This window comes from Diaphorina citri, unplaced genomic scaffold (genome assembly GCF_000475195.1).
Source record: "Diaphorina citri unplaced genomic scaffold, Diaci psyllid genome assembly version 1.1 scaffold590, whole genome shotgun sequence".
Classification (NCBI taxonomy): domain Eukaryota; kingdom Metazoa; phylum Arthropoda; class Insecta; order Hemiptera; family Psyllidae; genus Diaphorina; species Diaphorina citri.
Window position 1 is genome coordinate 78,630 of NW_007378024.1, and position 22,771 is coordinate 101,400.

General features: G+C 36.6%; 5 protein-coding genes across 5 annotated transcripts in view; all 5 read left to right on the top strand.

Moving 5' to 3' along the window:
- Window positions 1-99: 99 nt before the first annotated feature.
- LOC103510369 lies at window positions 100-1,554 on the top strand. The gene is made up of 2 exons (XM_026824423.1): window positions 100-264; window positions 609-1,554. Exons 1-2 carry the CDS (start codon window positions 100-102, stop codon window positions 1,305-1,307), a joined length of 864 nt encoding a protein of 287 aa, XP_026680224.1. The 3' UTR covers window positions 1,308-1,554.
- A 1,998-nt stretch (window positions 1,555-3,552) lies between these two features.
- Window positions 3,553-5,196, top strand: LOC103510370 (uncharacterized protein C6orf136 homolog). Its single transcript, XM_008475022.2, has 3 exons — window positions 3,553-3,674; window positions 4,101-4,257; window positions 4,556-5,196. Exons 1-3 carry the CDS (start codon window positions 3,553-3,555, stop codon window positions 4,763-4,765), a joined length of 489 nt encoding a protein of 162 aa, XP_008473244.1. The 3' UTR covers window positions 4,766-5,196.
- Window positions 5,197-6,146: 950 nt separating this feature from the next.
- On the top strand, window positions 6,147-7,072 carry LOC113467923. The gene is made up of 2 exons (XM_026824424.1): window positions 6,147-6,311; window positions 6,656-7,072. Exons 1-2 carry the CDS (start codon window positions 6,147-6,149, stop codon window positions 7,070-7,072), a joined length of 582 nt encoding a protein of 193 aa, XP_026680225.1.
- A 533-nt stretch (window positions 7,073-7,605) lies between these two features.
- On the top strand, window positions 7,606-15,407 carry LOC103510359 (vang-like protein 2). Its single transcript, XM_008475012.3, has 10 exons — window positions 7,606-7,851; window positions 9,536-9,645; window positions 9,874-9,979; window positions 10,159-10,369; window positions 10,777-11,034; window positions 11,300-11,451; window positions 11,972-12,190; window positions 12,606-12,782; window positions 13,621-13,839; window positions 14,258-15,407. Exons 2-10 carry the CDS (start codon window positions 9,560-9,562, stop codon window positions 14,474-14,476), a joined length of 1,647 nt encoding a protein of 548 aa, XP_008473234.1. The 5' UTR covers window positions 7,606-7,851; window positions 9,536-9,559; the 3' UTR covers window positions 14,477-15,407.
- A 3,675-nt stretch (window positions 15,408-19,082) lies between these two features.
- The window catches only part of LOC103510362, a 33,094-nt gene continuing 29,405 nt past the window's right edge, over window positions 19,083-22,771 (top strand). Inside the window, exon 1 of the mRNA XM_008475015.3 lies at window positions 19,083-19,126. Coding sequence (XP_008473237.2) covers window positions 19,109-19,126 — 18 coding nt within the window. The 5' untranslated portion in view covers window positions 19,083-19,108. The remainder of the gene's footprint in view (window positions 19,127-22,771) is intronic.

Here is a 22,771-nt window from a genome sequence, read left to right on the forward strand (position 1 = left end):
GGAAAAGCCAGAAACACGCGATTGCCTAGATGGTCACTAATCCGTATATTAACCACGCGCCAAGTTGCTTAACTTCAGTGACGGAAACTGACGCATTTAATGTACTATTGCTATCGCCGTGCCGTGGCGCTGACTCCATCGCCTTCTTGCTTACACTTATCAAGTTACATTGGGCAAGAGCAAGTGACTTTGTCACCCGACGCGCGACGCTTGACTTTGAACTTCTATTCACAAAATGAACTACGCGTGAACTTGATAGCGAGGGTAATTCGACTCAAGATAATAGGTATTATGTTTAGGCTGGAAATTTACCACATTATTAGGTGTTCAGCCAAGCATCCTGTGGTCCTGTAGCATCCGATGTGTAGAGGATGTTCCAGAGACTGCGTAGACTTGTTTATATTCAAGAAATAATTTAATCGGAGAAGATTTGTTGTAGGTGTAGGTATCATAAGTATGTATGTTGTGTTGTTTACAAATGTCGGGGCATTGATCGATATGGGCAATATGCCATTTTCCTACGTGTGTCCTAATATTTTTCAATCGAACTGCTAACTTGCAAGACTGTACAGGAATTTAGATAGGTGCCATATGAGTTAACCAGCTAACGAACTTATTTATTTTTTGTGACATCGCTTGGATTTCAGGCGAAACCAGACTACAAATTTGCATACGGAGTGAGTGATCCTGACACGGGGAACAGTCAAAAGCATCAGGAATCACGAGATGGGGACTCCGTCAAAGGGGAGTACAGTCTGATAGAACCCGATGGTTATATCAGGAGAGTTATCTACACTGCAGATCCCACCCGTGGGTTCCAAGCTACTGTCATCTATGAACCACCATCTGGAGCATTACCTTCACCATCTCTCAATGCTTACTCCAATCTCAAGTCTCTGCCCGCGACACCGAACTTCCCGTACGAGGAAATCATGAACTCGATACCTGACTTGCATGATATACCTATACCTCACTATGACAGTGTTGACACGATTCACAACAAACAATACGAAACCACCGACATTCCTTACAACAACCATGAGGAATCTAAAGCCTATGATTCAACGCAAAACTACCTGGAGCCAAAGTTTTACGAGGATACAAATTCCCTGCGTAGTGCTCACCAGAGTGGAGATGAAGGGAACTTGTACGATAGCAGCAATGTGGTGCAAAGTGATGCCTATAATAACTTGGAGGAGGGCCCTTCCAATAGAGTTTACGATTCTACCGAGGTGAACAATATAAACAACTTGTATGATCCTAAAATAGGAACTACGAGTGCAGAATATGAGACTTACTATCAGTAGAAGTGAAGATTATGAGTTCCTAGTGGGGAATCGGTGGAGATATATGACAACATTCCTAGATATTATGTTGTTGCGGTGAAACAAACTAACTTGGAATGGAAAAATACTCATTGGGGAGAAGGTTCTACATCCTCTAGTCTAGAATGAAAGATTTGAAGGTCAGTTGTAGGAATTGAATCCGCGACCATCAGAGCTACCAAGCCCAAGATTGATGGACCTTTATTTTGGTGACACCTATACGCGGATATGTAAATGCAGTTTCTTTGTGTTATTATGTCACAACTTTGGTGCTCACTGCAGCATTGTAGGATTTTTTCCCAATATCTCAATAATCGATCAAAAGGCTAACTTCTCAGAAGTTCTAAGTTCTCAGAGATAAAAAATTAAAAAAAGGGAAAACTTTCAAGATTTCTGTTCCGATCCGAATTTTCTTCAAGTCTTTTTCAATTTTCATTCTTTAGATCCAAAAGAACGAAGAAGTGAGAAATCAAATCAACTTGAAAGTGCCTACTTTGGTGTGTTTAGAATTCAGTTCCAAAATGAAGATCCTCGTGTATTAGAGCTGGAAACGTATACCTAATACCCAGTGTTGAATATCTACACTATGGCAAGTTGTATTCAAATTTCGGCCTCTCGAACTTACTGTGCTATGCATCATCATTTCGCTCAAAGGAATTTCAAACTGTTAAAGTCGCTTGGATCTAAAAGCTACGTTCTTTCCCCACAGGGCAATGTAAGCTTTGTAAGTATTTGGTTTATTAAGCAGGCTACCCTATCATTAATCAGCTGCACGTAAAAGTGAGGTTATGATGTCAAAATGTCTACACTGCCAAATTTTTGATATAAAATGACTCAAACCAATGATATGACATTAAATATTCTCCTCTGAATTATCCAAGGGAGACAGCCTTTCAATCTGACTTTATCAGAGCTCAAGGCTTCCTCCTGTAAGTTGATCATTGGGCTAATGTCTAAACAAAAACATAGATATTACCTTGGTTGGCATAGTAGGATCCTAAAAACAGGTTCTTGTTTGGTCCTCACAAACAAGCTGTGGGAATGTAACCTATTCCAAAATCTGTACTTAAACCATACCTATGTGAAACCCCCCCCCCCCCACAAAAAAAACTTTTTATTATTGGAGATATTGAAATGAAATTTTTTGTGGAAGTACAAAACAATATGTCCGATCGTTTAAAACCATTTACCAAAAAGGGCCTATGAGCTCATAGGCCCTTTTTCCAGCGGTCGCCTCAATTACACTGCCCTGCTAAAAAAGAGGGCAGTAAGTCCAAAATTTGACATTTTGAGTTATATATCTATACCCACGTATTTTTATGCGTAGAATTCAAAAAACGCATCAAAAACAGTCTACGAAAAAAAACAACGAAGATACAAGGAGTACAGACAAGGAAGAAGGCAGTATATCCCAAAATTATCTCTGCCATGCTAAAGAGCAAAGCAGTAAGCGCCAGTAAGAGCCAGACATTAAGAGAGAAAGCAGTATATCCATGGATATACTGCCTTCTTATTTACTATGAAGTTTTCATGGATTTGCTGCTTTTTTTCGTAGTTGTGAACAGACTTATCAAGTGGATATACTGCCTTTCATATCTTGAATTCCAATCTAAAAGTTTTTCACCACATTTTTCATACCTAATTATCAGTCAGTTTAAGTTGTGTTGACAGTTTTTGTTCATTAGTTTCGATCCATTAGTTTTGATCAATGTCTATTTAAACACTAGTACACTAGAAAACACACATTTTTTAACACTGTCAAATACTTTTAAAATACTTATCTTTTTTTAAAATAAAATTAAAATTTTGCATTATTTTAAAACAAAAACTGTCAACACAACTTAAACTGACTGATAATTATGAAAAATGTGGTGAAAAACTTTTAGATTGGAATTCAAGATATGAAAGGCAGTATATCCACTTGATAAGTGCGGATATAGGTACTTCATAGTTGGTGTTCGATGTAGATAGAAGAATTCTATCTTGGTAGCATAGCGTATAGCATATACGTTATGTAGGTAGGTGACGCTCAAAACAACATGGAGCGGAGAGCATCGCATATACATATACATATACATATACATAGAGCATGGAGTATGTACGAGGGAAGCGACGACTTTAGATCGCATAGAGCCAGCTTAGTTAGTAGTTAGTAGTGCGTTTGCCTTGTAAGCTCTAGGCCGCGGGTTCGATTCCCGCCCGGGGCGGATTTTATCCTGATGGGATAATGTTCGTTCTCGGAACGGCTGGTTGTTTACAGATTCCCAATCTCTTCACTAGACATCAAGATTATCGTATTTACCATCCACATTTAGAATTTGAAAATCACATTAGGGGAACAAAAACCTCGTAAGTATTTTTCATTTGTTTGATTTTTACTATGTTGTGCTCAAGTATGTTTGCAAATTGGGTACTGAACAAGTCAAAACATTAATAAAAGCTGAATTAAATACTTGCAGCATGCTAGCTCTTACCTTTGGAGATTACAATTTTACATCCTTAATATTTGGGTCTATGACAGTAAATTCTTCTTCAAACAAGAAGTGCAGGTGGATCTGGATTCCAAGATGAAATAAATAAGACCATGTTACTATCATTTTGATTGTCCTCAGACAAGATCCATTCACCCTCAGGTTTACAGTCTCACATTCCAAGGCATATTAAGCTTCTCCACATAAAAAAATAGAGAAATTTTGAGAAAACTTGAGACTTTAGACCTTGGGGTTAAATAAAAAATCCATCCACCTAACCTCAGTATTCTTATCCCTGTTTCAGTACATTGCCAGACTATGTCAAACAATTGGCTGTAGTGAAGCTGTTAGGTCATTTAAAATATGCCTATGTTTCATTAAAAGTATTAAAATTGACCACTCACCATTCTGAAGGTACCATTAAAGTTAGATGGCGCATCATAGGACTGTCAGGGTTGAAAGTAAGTGCCTAACAAGAGGTTTTTTTTTTTTTTTTTTTTTTTTTCAAATCGGTTTTGGTTTCCAAAATTTTTAAAAAAAAAAAAAAAAAAAATTCCGGACCGATTACACGTTAGTCATATTTCCTGTTTTGAAGGTTATTTCATATGGAAGCCCTTTTGGCGTAATAGGTAGGGTAGTATACGATCAATGTTAAGTATAGTGAGATTGTACTGAAACAGCGCATATCTTAATCTCTTAATCTTTAGATGTTTGTACTTCGAGCAACATGGGTTTAATCTCTGAATATTTGTGCTTCAGGTGTTCAAAAATTTCTGGAAGTACAAAATCTGGAACTTGCAGGACACTGCATTCAAAGATGCCGAAACGTGGTACGACGGGTTCTCTATATTCTATGTCAAAGGTGATGGCTTAGTTCACAAACATGTTCTGTTGAAAATGCAGCCGGATGAAGACCAGGAAGTGGATACTATCAAGCCAGCCACAGTCATTGGTGCCAAAGTTGCTTAGTTCATAGCATTGCTACTCAAGTTGTTAATTTATTTCCCCCCCCCCCTCACTTTGTTTAGTAATTTATTTTATTCTATGGTTGAACCTGAAAGCTGAAAAGGGTTGAATTTAATTCCACCCCTTCCAAAGTTCCTTTGGTTATTGGAATTGTAAGACCGTTCTTTTATTAATTTATTGTATTTTTCATTGGGCAGAAATCTGAAAAGGAAAGTGCTTCATTTATGCCTTCTACTTATGTGAACCCATTTCACTAATTTCAATCTTGAATTTCACTCCACCAGCATAATTATATGAAATTAATTTATTTTCTGGCGAAACGTACCTATTCACACATCTTGTCAAGCTTATTTTAATGCTTTGTATTTTCGTACTTTGTTAAAATGATTTCTGTGATAAGAAAATAAAACGTTTAGCAATTGACAAAAAAGTTATTTTTTCTATTACATACCTAGATGTAGTAAAGTGTCAATATCTACATATATTACCTAGAATCATTGGTAGTCTAATTAAGATGAAACAAATTCGTCCCGTTGAATTTTCGGGACACTCAAAAATTATGCCAGCTACTCATCAAGAAAAAAATGTGCCAGCCACTGACGCTCAGTCCGTCGCGTCAGAACGTCTTTCGCAGGAAAAGCTTGAGATCTAGGTCTGTCAGAACGTCTGAGAAGCTTTTCCCGCCACACACGTTCCGACTGTGAGCGTGAGTGACTGGCTTTACAGAGGAAATTAATACATGATTCTAGTTATTACCTAGTTGTGCGACGCTTGACTTTGAACTTCTATTCACAAAATGAACTACGCGTGAACTTGATAGCGAGGGTAATTCGACTCAAGATAATAGGTATTATGTTTAGGCTGGAAATTTACCACATTATTAGGTGTTCAGCCAAGCATCCTGTGGTCCTGTAGCATCCGATGTGTAGAGGATGTTCCAGAGACTGCGTAGACTTGTTTATATACCTAGTTGTCCAACTCAAAGGCATTGGCATATTTTTGACGGAAGCATAGCTGTCTTTTTGAACCTAGATTAGAGTAGTTCGGCCATAGGCCTTTTTTTTCCTAAGGAAACAAAGTTTATAGCAGGGCTAATGTTAATGCCTAAGGCATTCTCTATTAACGCCGCTTAATCTACTCTATTTAACTATCAAACACTGTTTCTATAATATGTTAAATGACATGCTCCCAGTACCTTGGCTTGCCACACTGCCTCATCACAGAATCTAGATTTATTAGTTTAGGACACTAGATCAACAAAGTAAACAAAACTGAACTGAATCTAGTGAACCAGAAAATTTAGATCAATTATTGCATTATCTAATGAGATTTTCACTCCCTAGGTCTGTAGAGATACCTCTTCTGCCGGAAACTGACGCATTTAATGTACTATTGCTATCGCCGTGCCGTGGCGCTGACTCCATCGCCTTCTTGCTTACACTTATCAAGTTACATTGGGCAAGAGCAAGTGACTTTGTCACCCGACGCACGACGCTTGACTTTGAACTTCTATTCACAAAATGAACTACGCGTGAACTTGATAGCGAGGGTAATTCGACTCGAGATAATAGGTATTATGTTTAGGCTGGAAATTTACCAGATTATTAGGTGTTCAGCCAAGCATCCTGTGGTCCTGTAGCATCCGATGTGTAGAGGATGTTCCAGAGACTGCGTAGACTTGTTTATATTCAAGAAATAATTTAATCGGAGAAGATTTGTTGTAGGTGTAGGTATCATAAGTATGTATGTTGTGTTGTTTACAAATGTCGGGGCATTGATCGATATGGGCAATATGCCATTTTCCTACGTGTGTCCTAATATTTTTCAATCGAACTGCTAACTTGCAAGACTGTACAGGAATTTAGATAGGTGCCATATGAGTTAACCAGCTAACGAACTTATTTATTTTTTGTGACATCGCTTGGATTTCAGGCGAAACCAGACTACAAATTTGCATACGGAGTGAGTGATCCTGACACGGGGAACAGTCAAAAGCATCAGGAATCACGAGATGGGGACTCCGTCAAAGGGGAGTACAGTCTGATAGAACCCGATGGTTATATCAGGAGAGTTATCTACACTGCAGATCCCACCCGTGGGTTCCAAGCTACTGTCATCTATGAACCACCATCTGGAGCATTACCTTCACCATCTCTCAATGCTTACTCTAATCTCAAGTCTCTGCCCGCGACACCGAACTTCCCGTACGAGGAAATCATGAACTCGATACCTGACTTGCATGATATACCTATACCTCCAATCTCAAGTCTCTGCCCGCGACACCGAACTTCCCGTACGAGGAAATCATGAACTCGATACCTGACTTGCATGATATACCTATACCTCACTATGACAGTGTTGACACGATTCACAACAAACAATACGAAACCACCGACATTCCTTACAACAACCATGAGGAATCTAAAGCCTATGATTCAACGCAAAACTACCTGGAGCCAAAGTTTTACGAGGATACAAATTCCCTGCGTAGTGCTCACCAGAGTGGAGATGAAGGGAACTTGTACGATAGCAGCAATGTGGTGCAAAGTGATGCCTATAATAACTTGGAGGAGGGCCCTTCCAATAGAGTTTACGATTCTACCGAGGTGAACAATATAAACAACTTGTATGATCCTAAAATAGGAACTACGAGGTAATTACCGCACATCTGGCAACACTGCCCTGAACATAGGATTTTTTAACAATGTTGCCAGATGTAGTACTTGCTACAACCATAATACCGTACGCTGGCAAAAAAATTCGTTGTACCCTGTATATTTTTTTCATCTTCTACAAACCGTGCTTGCTTCGGACAGTGAGTCAACTCGAATGTTTGTGAAGTTTGTAAAGAGTATGCAGATGAAATGCTTGCGTTTTTATTACTTTTATTTTAATTACTTTAAATTCTTGAAGTATTTTACTTGAAATGTTCGGATAGACGTGGTTTTACAGAAGATTCCAAAATAAGTCATAAAAATATTTGCTTATTACAAGAAGAAATACCGCTTCCTGTATGCTGTGTGACAAAGCCAAGTTCAATAACTGTACATCCCATCTTCAACAGGAGACCAATCAATTTATTCCCAGTGGTAAGTATCTTGTGGTAGGTAACTTTAGATTGCATAGAATTGAGAGCAAGAAGCTTAACTCAATACACAAAAAGCCCACTCCGAGGCTTAGGTGTGGGGGCAAACAGCCCTAAAGGATGGGTTAAGCTACTATACGAATCTAGAGCAAAAAGCTCTATTCTCTCTGCTCCACACTGTCCAGACTTTAGAGCCTTAGGAAAGTGATATAATTATACATATATACATAATATACCCGTAAGTAAGCTGGAGACTAGGGATGTGATAAAGGTACAATACGCAAATACGCATAGGTAATATACCTACATATTGAACAGCAGCAAGTAGAATCTTTTGACGTTCGCGCGCCTCCCGGCACGCTTGATTTTCTATACCTATCTAAATCCGTGTCTATCAGCCATCAAGTTTTTCTGTACATACGAATTCTAAGAAGAATCCTAAATAAAAAAATCTGGTGTGAACATCACACGACTTTCTATTACATTTGCGGAATACGTATTTGAAAAAAAAAGAAAATTTTTCTAAGTCCCGGGTAACTTTAATTCAGTGCTAGTATCTTCATAGTTCCCACGGTTCAGCAGAGATGGAAACTTTCACAGGTAATAGTTTAGCTTTGATTATTTGGCAAATTGAAAGTCCAGTTTTAAATAGAAGAGCTGATGATCTTTTGAAAACCTCTCCCTCTTCATTTTACATGGAACCTTATATTCAAGGGAAGTTGCATAGTCAATAGGTGCTCATTAGATGAGTTGTCCAGTTAGTTATGTACTTTTTAGGGATGAGGGAGTTTGTTACCTATACAAATCTATGCTGTTACACACAAGGGCTCAGATTTTGAAACCAAGAACCTCTACTTACCTCTCTTTAAATTTCTCTTTAAAATGTACCTACCTACTTGTAAGCCCAATGGTATTCACTATCTGCCTTGGTACAGTGGGATTTAAACCCAGCTATGGGTATGAAATTTTGCTCTGTTTTATACATGAGATGTTGACCACAAAAATATTAGTAGCCTATCACTGGGGTAAAGGTAGTTTTTAGTCCTATTCAAGCAATATGAGTTGTTGTTTACAAATCTCGGGACATTGACCATTAGGCCATTTTTCTACGCGCATCCCAATATTTTTCTACAATGGAACTGCTGGCTTCCAAGGCTGGACAGGAATCTAGGTGTGCTTGGTTCATGGGAGAGTTAAGGGAACATAAAGGACAGTTTTTGATACCTATTCCATGGAGGTGTTGGTATAGATAATCGTCCCCTGTGAGAAGTCAGAAATGAGTGACAGATGCCTTCCTAGGTAAATTAGGAATGATGTCTGGGTTTTTAACAAGCGCCTGCCATTTCTTCCCCTGACTTTCTGCACGGATCCAGGTGTTGTGAGATTATTTCCTACAGGATTTCACAAGTCTCTTAGTTGAATTGAAGGAAGGCTGGCTGGCATACGGATGTATTTATGATTTTAGTGCCTTTTTTAGCCAGGTAGTCAGCTTTCTCATTGCCATACAAATTACAGTGAGACGGTATTCATTGTAGTGCTAGCCATTGTAGAGACAAGCAACATGAGTGATATTCTCCTCTATGTTAAATATTTTTTTACTCTGTACTTATACTGTATAATGAAGTATTTTTATTTAGTTATTTACAACAGGTGATTTAATCATACAAATAACATTGTGTTTGTTTCAGCCATCACATGTATGAACTTCATTCATGGATACTGAATCAGTCCTGAGTGAACAAAGCTCCAAATCAAAAGGCAAAAGTCACAAGTCCTATCATTATCATAGATCCAATAGGTAATAATGATTTTACAATCCATCTCTCATTTTATTGATTAATTTCTTATGTATCAATATTGATTCATTCTAAACACAAATTACATAATTATAATTGTTTTCCAAAGTTTTGACGAAAAAATACTCATACAGACCAAAGAAGTAACTTGTTACCATATCATTACAGATATGTATTAAGTTTAAGATTTCAATGATGATTTTGTTCTAAAAAGCCCTTTATTTTTTCAGGAGCTCAAAGAGTAAAAAAGATGACAAGATGGCCCCCTTCCAAACAGCGGTTACTTTAGATGACAACAGGGATGGGGAAGTTATTGAAGTTCAAATTCTACCACAGGTAAGAAACAGTCCCCGTTAAAATAAATTAAGTTGGTATATCAGTATTATTGTCTCTTGAGGACAACATTGTCCTTTTATGCCCTTAAGAGAAAATGAAATTTTTAGTCTCATCTTAGTTTCTGAACTATTACCCTTAGTACCTACTTATTACATATTCTACTTATGTTGTCCTTTCAGGATGAGAACTGGGGTGAGAACACAACAGCTGTCACAGGAAACACCTCCGAACAGTCAGGATCTCTGGAAGACTTGGCACTATGGCCAGGAGGAAATCAGGAGACAGGACTCTTGTTCCTGTGCCATCGATACATTGGATCTGTGTTCACAGGAATTCTCTCAGTCATATCTTTTCTCAGTCCCCTTCTAATGTTAGCTTTACCAAAGTTAGGTAAGTATAAGTAGTTCTTTATTTAGACTGCCAGCTTAGAACAAGTTGTTCCATTTATACCAACAGTTTAATAGAGCATCTCTCTATTGATATACATACTTTGGTTCATAATTATTCTCACAATAAGTCACACAATTACATCAAGTACTTAAGTAAACTATCTTATCTAGTGCATTAAAAAATTGAATTATATACATTCTTTTTTGTTTATTTGTAGACAATTTGTTGCTGCTGTTGCTCTACAAATAAACCCCTGAAAGAAAAAAAGAAAGCTTACATGTCATTAAGTATAAGTAGGTGTAAATCAGCTAAGTAGGTACATATTTCTTTTGAATTTGCCATAAAAAATAGAACACCTAATATTTTGTATCGTAATCTCAACCATTAATTTGCTCTGTTTGTTACAGGTGTATTTTCTAGTGTAACATCAAATTTAACCTCGCAACAGAAGGCAGCATTGCTCGCCTGTGGCTCAGAATGTAAAGGCATGCTGCTCTCATTCACATTCAAGATGATCTTGCTGGCAGTAGGCGCCTGGGCTGTATTCCTGAGGCAGCCTAGAGCAACCATGCCCAGGATTTTCATATTCCGTGCAATAGTGGTGGTGTTCTTGTTCGTGTGTACGATTGCCTACTGGTTGTTCTTCATTGTACAAATGACTGAGGGTGAGTAGTACTTTTGCTCATTAAATTTTTGGACCTGCACTGGTTTTTTTTTCTAAATTTATCTAAAAATTTTCTAAATCGAAAATTTAATGAAATCGAAACCGAAGAGAGAAGGAAGACAGGAGAGGAGAAACCCAGCCGTTTCGAGAACGAACCTTATCCCATCAGGATAAAATCCGCTCCGCGCGGGAATCGAACCCGCGACCTAGCGGTTACAATGCAGACGCTCTATCATTAAATTTTGAACTTTCATGAAATGTTCCAGGAGCAAGAGCTACAGTGACCGGAGAAGATGTGTTAGAATACAGGGTGGTCGTATCTTACGCCTCGAGTTTTGTAGACGCCCTGTTGTTCATTCACTACATCACGGTTGTTCTCATTGAAATTCGTCATCTTCAGCCTGCCTTCTATATCAAGGTGAGTGTTCTGTGCCAGTCATTTTGCCTCTTAGTCACTTAGTCTATTTTTTGTGCACTAATTTAGCACACTAGACTTGCTCACCGGAGAATTCTGGACTCGATTCCTGACACAGACGAAAATCATTAGCCTATGTGACTAGCTGTGGGACTATAAACAGGGTGGAGAATAGCTAACCCTAACCAGCCTAGCTAGCTGGCAGTTTCAAAGGGTTGTCTCTGCTTTTAAAGAATCAAGTACAAGTTCTCACGATGGTTGACTGTGCTTCAGAATGAGCCAATCAAACATGACTAGAGACCATTACCCCGGTGTATGGCAGATATAAAAAAATTCTTTATTCTGCCATTACCATTCATCGAAAGCTCTAGCAGCTACAACAACAACCTCAGCCTCGTGAAGACATGAAATAGTGAAAGAAGCTCTTTTTAATGCTGTGATCTCTGCTAAAACTGTTACTTTCAGCTTCACCACAAATTATAATTCATGTTTAAGATTAGATTTGTTTTCTTCTTGTCCTCAGGTCACTAGGAGTCCTGATGGGGACAGTAAGTCCTACGCCATAGGACAGCTGAGTATACAAAGAGCAGCAGTCTGGGTGTTGCAGAAATACTACACCGAGTTTTCCATTTACAATCCTTACTTGGAAAAACTGCCCGTGTCCAAATCCAAGAAAAACCATTCGCATTCAAGTTTCAAATTTTATGATGTGGATGGCGGATTTAACAATTCTACCTTACAGGTAGTGTTCCTTATATTACTATGATACCAACCTCAGGAGTGTAGTGGTTAACACGGTGGACTCTAGATCTGGAGGTTGTTGTCTCGAGTCCAACTCAAGTCATTAAATTTAGCGTAGTTGTATTAAACGGGGAACGACATTTGTGACAAGCGTTTGTGCTTAACACAATAAAATCCCTTTATTACGGTGATAAATCGTCTAGTTCTAGTCATTTGAAGCTAGTCAGCTTGGAAGGTAGCCTTGTAAGCTCCTGGTCGCTGGTTCGAATTCCCGCCCCGGGCGAACTTAATTCTAAACAGATAAGGTTTATTTTTGATACGAAATTTATTCAAGGGACATCATTAATTAAAATGCGATGATAGATCGTATATTCATATAAAATATACCTAACCTAATAAACTGTATTTGATTTCAGAGTGGCGGTGAATGTAATCGTAGCGTAAGCAATGTGCACCCCAGACGTCGTGATTCGAGTCATAATGAACGATTCTATGAGGAGCATGATTACGAGAGAAGAGTGAAGAAGAGGAGAGCTCGCCTTATCACGGCTACGGAGGAAGCATTTACTCATATCAAACGAACGGGCCATCAGGTAATAGAATAGAATATACCTGGTTTATCTTGCTCGAATGAGACTAAAAAGTCCCTTTACCCCAGCAGTCTAATCAAGGTCTCGTTTATTTTATGGGTTTAATAACATAATATAACAAAAGTTTAGAACAGAAGACCTTGCTTAATTTAAAAAGAAAAGAGAAAAAATATTTATTAAAACTAAAAAGGGGGTAAAAAAGAAGGGGGAAGGTAAGTAAAAACTTCGGTGTTGTAGTGGTCAAGACGTCCACCTGGTAATCGGGAGGGCGTGGGTTCAATCCGAGCCAAGGCATGAAATTATGTTTTAATTTATTTAAGAATTTGACACAACAATGGAGCTCTAAGGGTTAGTTGGCAGAGAAAGAATAGAATAGAATATACCTTGTTTATCCTGCCAGAATGAGACTGAAAAGTCCCTTTACTCCCGCAGTCTAAACAAGGTCTTATATATTTCATAGGTGTAGTTTAAACATAATACCTATGTAAAAAAAACCTTGTTTAAATATTAAAAAAGCAGCAGGTGTTAAACTCAAATAACATTCTGATGAGGTGTTGAGGTGATCTTGAAGAAAAATAAATTAATATTATTCGGCCATAATGTTTAACACCTAAAGAACATTTGTTTATTAGATTTTGGGCACGATTGGGCTGAACCAATCAGAAGGCGCATTTCGTTACTCGTACTGTGTGGCTCAAATAAAACAGGTTATTTTCTGAAGATTTGTAAAGGAAGATACGATAATGTACATATTACGGATTTGGTAACACTGTACACGAGACCAGTTTTTTTTTTTATATTTTTTAGATATGATCTAATTTATCATCCCTATTCTCCCCAGGAACCTGTGGTAGGCGGAGTCCCCATGGATTCGTACGAGGCGGCTCAGGCAGTATTTCCCTCCCTAGCGCGCGCCCTACAGAAATACCTCCGTGTGACTAGACAACAGCCGCGTCACTCAGTGGAAAGTATATTGTCTCATCTAGCCATGTGTTTGTCACATGATCTGTCACCTCGCGCGTTCCTAGAACCCTTCCTTATACCGGCTCCTGTACTACAGGTGAGAATGACCGCATTGTTAGCGAAATGGCAAATACATTAGGGAATCCAAAGATGTTAGAAAAATACATCTGTTTCTCCAGCTATTAAAATCATAGATCTGTTTTTTCTTTCTTTTCCTTTTCCACTGAACCCCGCTCTTTAAAGTGGTTTGCGGCAGAGCTCCTCCAGGAAAACCCTGCCACTTAAAAGAAAGCCATTTAAAAAAATCCCATTACTACAATAATCATTAGGGGTTAGATGGAAGAGAATTTCTTATGCATTAATCCCACTCCCGAGTTAGGATTTCGTTAATATTTATTTATTTATTAGTTAGTATTGTTTTGTTTAATTGTATTGTCTTCAAATAATTGTATTTTTGAAATCTTAATAATGAGTTGTATATTATTAATAATCATCATCATTTTCTTAATTTCCAGAACGAAAAGGAGCAGAAGGAGATCCAATCCTGGTCTCTCATATGTGACGAACTACTCACCAGACCTCTTCAGAATGGCACTGTGTTCCAGCTACTCCAGAATGAGGTATCCCTCATTTGTTCGGTACATGCACTTCCTCATTTCAACATCAGCGAAGAAGTGATTCACCCCAAGTCAAACCGGTTCGTGTTGAGAATGAGCTCGGAAACCAGTGTGTAATAAGCCGTATTTATGTGACTTTTTTCGAGTCGTCATACAAAATTTCTCTTTTGACGTAATGGCGCCACCACACCCCGCTGCCAGTCCAAAGAGAAATTTCGTATGATGACTAAAAAAAGTCACATAATAAAATACGGCTATATTGATATTTCCCATATCAAATGTGTGATATTTTATTGGGATGACAGATTTGAGTCTGATTTACACCGAGCTATAGACTGTGTTAAAAACCCCGTCTCTCCTCGGAAATTTCCGAGACGAGACGAGAAAATTGTTATCTCCTCTAAAAATTTACAAGACTAGAAATGGATTTTGTCTCGTGTGCATATAACGTCACTTTTACGTGATTCATACGGTTGTTTGATATGATGAGGATCCCATTATTTTAAATTTACCAATCAAATAGAAATCATTGGTGATAACATGTTAAATGCACCAATTCCTGAGGGATTACTATTAAGCAACGTTGTGTATGGTTGATATTCGGATGGGTAGAGATTTGGGTAATCAGCTGGGTGTAAATCAGACTTCATGGAACTACCATGTCGTTATCGGAACGGATAAATTTATTTGACATGCCTGGGACCACGATCTGAGTGTAAACTTTGTTCAAATTAAACTAATTCACCGATTATACGTAGGTATATGAAGTAATCTGATGGTTAATTTTAATCTTTGAATTAAAATTTGATCCAATCCGAAATCAGTTAAACTTACACCAAGTTTAAATCTCTTTGGTCCCGGGCATTAAACTGTCGTGTATTATTTGACATGTACGTATCACTGTGTGATAGAGTTTTATATTTATTATGTACCATATAGTTTGGTTTCTTGTTTTAGATCATTATTTTGTGAAAATTTGTACATTTAAAAGTTTTGACAGTTGAATCTGTTGGTTGATTGAGGTTAGGATGATGAATATCTAGCTCAGGTTATAATTGGCAATATATGATGACAGTCAACATATTTTAACCCAAAATAGGGTTTTACTTACTTCTCGAGTTAAGAAAAAAAAAAAAAAAGTAAAAATCAGATATATTTTTTTTATTATTCACGGAAGAAGTAATCAGTTACGGTTACGGTGATTCTAAATCAAATTTAAAGTGAGCAAATGGCGACAAGTGACGCAAAAGTGCGAATTATTTTGGAATGTTCATGCCCAGAATCAAAAAGTAATAAAAATTCCTATGCATGCTCACAAAAGTGATTTTTCAAAAGAATCAAAAGTAGATTTTGATTCTGGGTATGAGCGTCTCAAAATAATTCTCCTTTTTGCCAGCAGTTTTAATAGTCTCATTTATCGTATATGAGTTTCCTAGTGTCCCGGAATACCTACGTAATTATGTCCTGGCGATGGTGTGATCACTTCGGTTAAGCTACGTCGACCTCAGCGTGTAATAGAATGATCCCGGGTGTATCTACCAGGTGATCGTAAGAACACATTTCCTTCAACACTGTGTTATATTTGGCCTCATGTGATCAAGACACGACGTTTACACTATTGTTCCCTATGCATTGTTCTGTTTCATAAACATATACAGGGTATCCAAAAATTAAACGTAACAAAATTTAAAGGGCTTGTTCATTGGGCTTAAAGACTTCTTTCCACGAACAGGGGTCAGGAAACGCTCTCAATTCGAGCTACAGGGGTTCTCGGTTGCACTTGAAAATGGAATTACGTCTCTTCATTTCTACAAAATGCATCCGATCAATATTCTAAAAATTGATAGATACTTTTTTTTTTTTTTTTTGGTACCCTTTTTTTACTTATTCATTGGGCTTAAAGACTTCTTTCCAAGAACAGGGGTGAGGAAAAGCTCTCAATTCGAACTAGAGGGGTTCTCGGTTGCACTTGAAAATGGAATTACGTCAATTACGTCTCGTCATTTCTACAAAATGCATCCGATCAATATTCTCAAAATTGATAGATACTTCTACTTTTTTTTTGGTACATATCCTTTTTTTATAGCACCTATTCTCGATTTTTTTTCTCTCTTTAAGGAGAGACGCCTACTAAATAGCCAAAATATTGATTATATTTTCGAAATTAATAAAATCAGTGAAGACATGGCACGTTGAAAGGTGAGAAATTAAAGTTCCCGTGCTATTTTTCTTTCTAGAATTGCAACTCTTTGATCAATCTTTTTCAGACCAAACTGAGAGCCCCTAAAGCTCAATTTGAGAGCCTTTCCGAATCCTTATTTATGTGGAGAAAAATCAAAAAAGTCTTGCTTAATCCAATAAATCATCCCCTTCAAGTTTACCACGTTATTTAATTGGACACCCTGTCGATTCAGTTTAGTTTACCTAGGTATACGAAAAAATTTGCAACCTTCACCTCGCTCCAATGGTAAAATAAAATGTTAATTGTAATTTAATGCCGATTTGTTAATGTTATGATCAGTGAAACCAACTTGTATGTGGGACCAGCTACCAGTCGCGGACTGTTCAGGGAAGGGGCGATCTATAGATTGGAAACCTAGTTGATATATTTGATTGGAAATAACTCACCTCATAATTGATTATTTCTGATGGAACGATAGCCGTCTGTGCTGGAAATGTATAGGTATATGAGATAGTGAAAGACTTGTATATGTTGATAATATGTTGATAATAAGAACACATATCCAGAGAAAGAACTTGAGTATTGAGTTGGAATAAACTAGGATAACACATGGAGGTACTGTATCTGTCTATAGGTGACAATAGTAGGAAAACACATGTAGGTACGTAATAGGTATAGGAGAATACCTACTGTAAGAGGTGGTAGATAAAAGTTCTGGCAGAATTAAATGAGCAAATTTTGTGTGTAAATTTGTTAAAATAGTTATGGAAATCAGACTAACCAATACCTATCGAAGAGAAAAGAAAAAAAAAAAAAAAAAAAAATCATCATCAATCATCATCATCATCCGTCGTCGAAATTGTCAAAAAAAAAAAAAAAAAAAAAAAAAAAAAAAAAAAAAAAAAAAAAAACTTCGAACTCGGTTCGTTTGTCCAGTTATGTATAAGTACTTTTAGCCCCATTTAAGTACATATTATTTTCTATTTCTTTGGTAGTTTATATAGGCCTCAGTGGCTATACCTTTTCTTTTAGTACTTCGACATTCTCTTTCAACTTTTGAGTTATATCAACTTTATTGTTCTCACGAAATTGAGTTTGGACTCTATGCAGCCTTTGTTGGTTACTTTGCTATGATTATTGAGTAGTTTTCTCGATTTTTATCTGGAAAATACATTACGGGATAGGTAATCTCGAGTTAAACACGAGTTTGTGACGTAGTGTATTGCCCAAACTTAACAGTAGAACCTAAAAAATCACTTCAATTAGCACAGAACTCATGTGTTAGGTATATTTGTAACCTCAGAAAATTTGATCGAGTATCCGAACATTACCTCACTGTAGGTATAGTACTAGAACTGTGGACTCACATCACCTGAGAGTACCGGTACCCGGTAGTAAAAAACAGTAAATCACCATAGTTTTATTATTATGACTGTAGTACTAGAACTGTGGACTCACATCACCTGAGAGTACCGGTACCCGGTAGTAAAAAACAGTAAATCACCATAGTTTTATTATTATGACGAGTTGAAAAAAGTCATCATAGTTTTATGATCACGAGATTGATTTGTTCAAGTGGAGTTATTGTTACGAGTGTTGTATAATAAGTAATAAGATTGAGTAACGGTAATAGAAAGTCTCCTGTGATGTTCACGCCAGGTATTTCTGACATATTTGGACCTCGGACATCTGAAGGAGTGACCTAGAGTAACTGAAAATCTTCAGCCTGGACCAAAGGTGTACATTTCATTTACGAGTAAGTATATTTACAGCTATGGCTGGATTACACGAGGTCACTATAAAGTCCAGCTACTTGTGTAATCACCACTGGCGTCCAGTAACATTCTGGTTGAGTTGACTAGAATCAGTTGGATTTGTAGCTGTACAGAATTGTATTTAGTTCAACTGGACTAGAATGTTACTAGACGGCAGTTGTGTTTAGATAAGGACAGTAGCTGGACTGCTTACTGGCTTCGTGTGATCCAACCAATATTCCAGTGGAATCGTAACTAAGGTTACTTCGGTTCGGCACAAGTGGAATTTGAGTTTTAGCACTTTTAGCACAATCTGGTTCTGCTCTGTAAGTCTGTCCCTATAGGGTTATGAAACAGAAGTTTACATGGGCACACTTCTTCAAAAACCATACACACGGGTACTGCCCCAATGAAGGTCTAAATGAAGGTCAGGAACAAATAAGAAGGTCGGAAAAACTCTTTTTTTTTTTAAAATTAGGCATTGGTTTGGGATTTTAAAACTTGAGAATCTTTTAAGCTAAGCGACCTTTTCGTTTGAAATTTAAAATTTCCACGGAGAAATGGGAAGTTTTGAAGGGGGGAAATAGCGTGCCATTCCATCGACTTCCTATCTACATATTGGTGTATTAGCCCACTTTCTCCATGATCTCAATTCTATATAAAAGATATTGACCGATAATAGTGGTTGCTATTCTGTTTACATTATGTCAACAATGATCTATTGATTATAAATAAATATTTTTTTCGTTCTTTGATAAATAAAATCGTTTAAAAATCTTTTTTTTTATAAAAAATAAAACTAAATCAGTTATTATGAATTCAATTTTTCAGGTAAAATATATTTTTTGTTGTTATTTAAGTTGAAATAATTATTACTTTTTTTTGATAATCAAGGTGTATTTTCTGTGAATTTCACTTGATGTTTCGTTATTTTTTCGTTAAATTCTGTGATCTATTTTTCGTGTCTTTAAAAATTTGAGAAATATCACGGTGTTGGTTTCTTTTGAAAACGAGAGAAAGTGAATTCTGTGCATGTGCTTCCTTTGGATTCTTTCTTTAACAATGGTGATAAGTTTCTGCCGAATTTATACCCTCCAGGGATACCATGAAGCGAAACCGCTGTGTTGCGAGCGACAAGAAAAAGATTGGATGGAAACAATTCTTTCTATACCCGTAGGGTAATAGAAAGTAAAGAAATCAACGTACTCTAACACGCTTTTAGTTGGATCAGGCTTTGAGGAATTAAATCCAAGATAATTGAATTGATCAATTAAGGCAGTAAAATCAGCTAGAACTTTTTGCTTTGCTAAACAAAATAAACAATTGTCTACCTTCGTTTTCCGCTTTTACCAATTAAAGTCATAGAAATTTTCTATCTGCTGTGGGTTTCTAAACTTGATGCTACAGATATCTTACCTTGATACCTTAATCGGCTTTACCTCTTATTTGGCTCTTGGTGTTTGGGCCGTGCAGGGTAACGGAAGGAGTTTTTGGGTGTTTTACCCTTCTTTTTACTGTCGAACCTTTCTTTCAATAGATCTATAACCTAGGTACATAAGCATCTTTCTCTTTATCATTTTTCCAATAGCCTTCCTTCTGCATTTTGTCTTTATAGCTTCAATTTTGGTCTGCAAATTTCTTTGATATAGGTACAGACAGTTTTTTTTTATACTTGAAGCATGGAAAAGACAGCTTTCTATCTCTCCTGGAAAAGCATGAATATTTTCATAATCTTTGTGCTCAGTCTAAAGTCAATTCACAGTCTTAGTGGAACTTTCAGCTTTAGTGGAAGTCACTGCATTACTTATAACGCCATAGCTCGTTTGGTATAAAGCTTGGTTCATTTTGGTTAACTCTGTTTCATGACTAGTTTTACTAGTTACAAAAGAAATCCCAAAGTACAAACCAACAGCCTAACCAAATGGGAAAAAATCACGGTCCCTAACCAAAGGCTTTACCAGGTTTTTCGCCTGCAAAACAAAATTTGGAATTTTACCTTTGCTGGGTAGGTGGAGAAACCTACCTAGGTAGTTTGAAAAACAACTGTTTTCTGGTGACATTACGGTCATTGCTAGCATGACGTCCTTAATAAACTCCGAGTCGGGATATAAAAACCTACTCGTAAGTATCCATTTCTATACAGGGTGATTCAAAAAAGTGTGCAAAAACTTTAACCACATGTTTTTGGGGTAATTTTAGGGGGGGTCAACTCTATAGTAAAAGTTGCGAAAATCCTTCCTAAAGGAGGTACACGCCCCCAAAGTTTCAAATGCGCCTGCAATTTTGAAAAGTATACAATGTGTTTTTCTATTAAACTAGTTAAATTTCAGCCAGTTAATGTTCTTATGATTTTAGTCAAAAGGCCTTTTCTCGCAGTTGTTGTCAGTGTTTTGAGTGGAGTAGTTCTTGTTTGTGTTATTTGAAAATCTTCAGTTCACATTTTCTAGCACTTCTGTTGGTCTGAGAAAAAAATTATTCCGACCTTATTTGTAGATAAAAACATCAGGTTTAACAAAGTGAAAACGAAATTTAAATCCATGCATCCACCGAAAAGTTACAGCCTTTTTTCTCTCAGCCGAGCCTCCTGTGGCCGCCCCTGAAATTGTGATGGTCTTCATTTCCACGCCAAAAGAAAGCTACTATCTTGTATTAGGAGTGACTTTTTTACCCTGTTCCGATCACACGAACAGGTTAGCCGTAATAAAAAATATTCGATTTTTTTAAACCAACTTTGGGGGCGTGTACCTCCTTTAGGAAGGATTTTCGCAACTTTTACTATAGAGTTGACCCCCCCTAAAATGACCCCAAAAACATGTGGTTAAAGTTTTTGCACACTTTTTTGAATCACCCTGTATATAACTTAAATAAAAAGTATTTACAAAGGATGTCAAAATTAAATAAATTAATTAATAATTTATTGGGCTAAACCAAATTCGTAGCGAAGGCCAAATAAACAAAGTACTTTTTTTATTAAATGAAATAACTTTGATATTTTATTTTGATAAATGAATTTGATTTAAGCACTCTTGTTTCTCCTACCATATCAAAAGCCTTTTTGAACAATGCAATATATTGACATTTTAATCCAAGTAGAAATTAAATTTAAATAAATTAATGCAAAAGACAATATAATCACTTTGATCCTTATTAATATGTCTAATGTATAAGATATTAGGTGTATATTTTTTTTCGACGAACAATCCAAAGTTTAATTTTTTTCTAGGTAAAATGTAAATATCTTGTGGCAATACTTATTTTGTTTAGCTAATAATATTATTGTGTTTACGCACAATGAAAACGTCAACAATGGGCGATTTCATATACATATTTATAAATTATTTTATTTTTTCGTGTGATTTTTAGTGTTATCATTTTTTTTATGAAAACAAGCAGATGGGAAATAAAGGATAAGATCAACTTATTTATGATTTTGAACGCACAATATTTTTAAATGTTAGGGCATAGGAAGGACTGTTTATTTAAGGGTTGCTTGATTGTCAGAAGTAGTAACATTACAGTCTTGAGTATTGCCATAATAATATCTTCTTGAGTGTAATGAGTTCAAATCCATTTTATTTTTTGTTATTGTAAGATGTGTAACATAGATATGATGAGGTCTTTGAAAGAAGACCCATTTTTTATTCTCTTTCCTATTGAAAAATGGAACTTTTTTCAAAGATCTCCTCTGTATGGGAAAGATTTCAAGGCTTATCGCAATTGGGGAATTATTCAAGGTTTTTGGTTGAATCATCAAAGTGACCAAAGGTTAACTGAGGAGAAACAATCTCAACACAGTCAAGTTAAAATTTGCTTCCCAGGAGCTAGAGTTTGTCCACAAGGTAATTCTCGACTATATACAAATAGGCCTTAAAACCTTATCCCTCCTATTATACTTTATTTTCCCCGAATAATTTCACGAATATTGTGTACTTAATTTTGTTTAATTTCCATTGTACTTATTCTATGCTCCTACATACGATTAGGATTTTGATTATAGTGTTCACCTTCTCACATATCTTTTTGTATTTTAAAAATATTTAGTTCTCTCCAATTCTACAAGACTTGTATTTTATTGCATAGGTTGAAATTTTGATGAAAGACCACTCGCATTTTGGCAATCTGTTGTCCAAATATTTTAATCTTTGAAAGACCTTTACAAGCGAATTTATGAACAAAAACGCTCGCTTTCAAGGTCAAATGGAAGTAAATTTTGGCCAATCAGATGTTTGGAATTGATACTTCAGTACGTTTTGAGAGGCAGTATTTTGTTCATTAAAATATGGATGTTCTAAGCAATGATAGTGTTCAAACCAGATTGCTTTAAGTAATATAAAGTTTACTTTGAAAGTGTGAATCCAGACATGTCATACTTAGTTACATTTTTTTTGTTTGATTTTGATAAAGAGAATAATGATAAATGATAAACTCGCACAACTAACCTTCCTGCCTTTCTCACCTCGCCCTTGTATTAGCTGA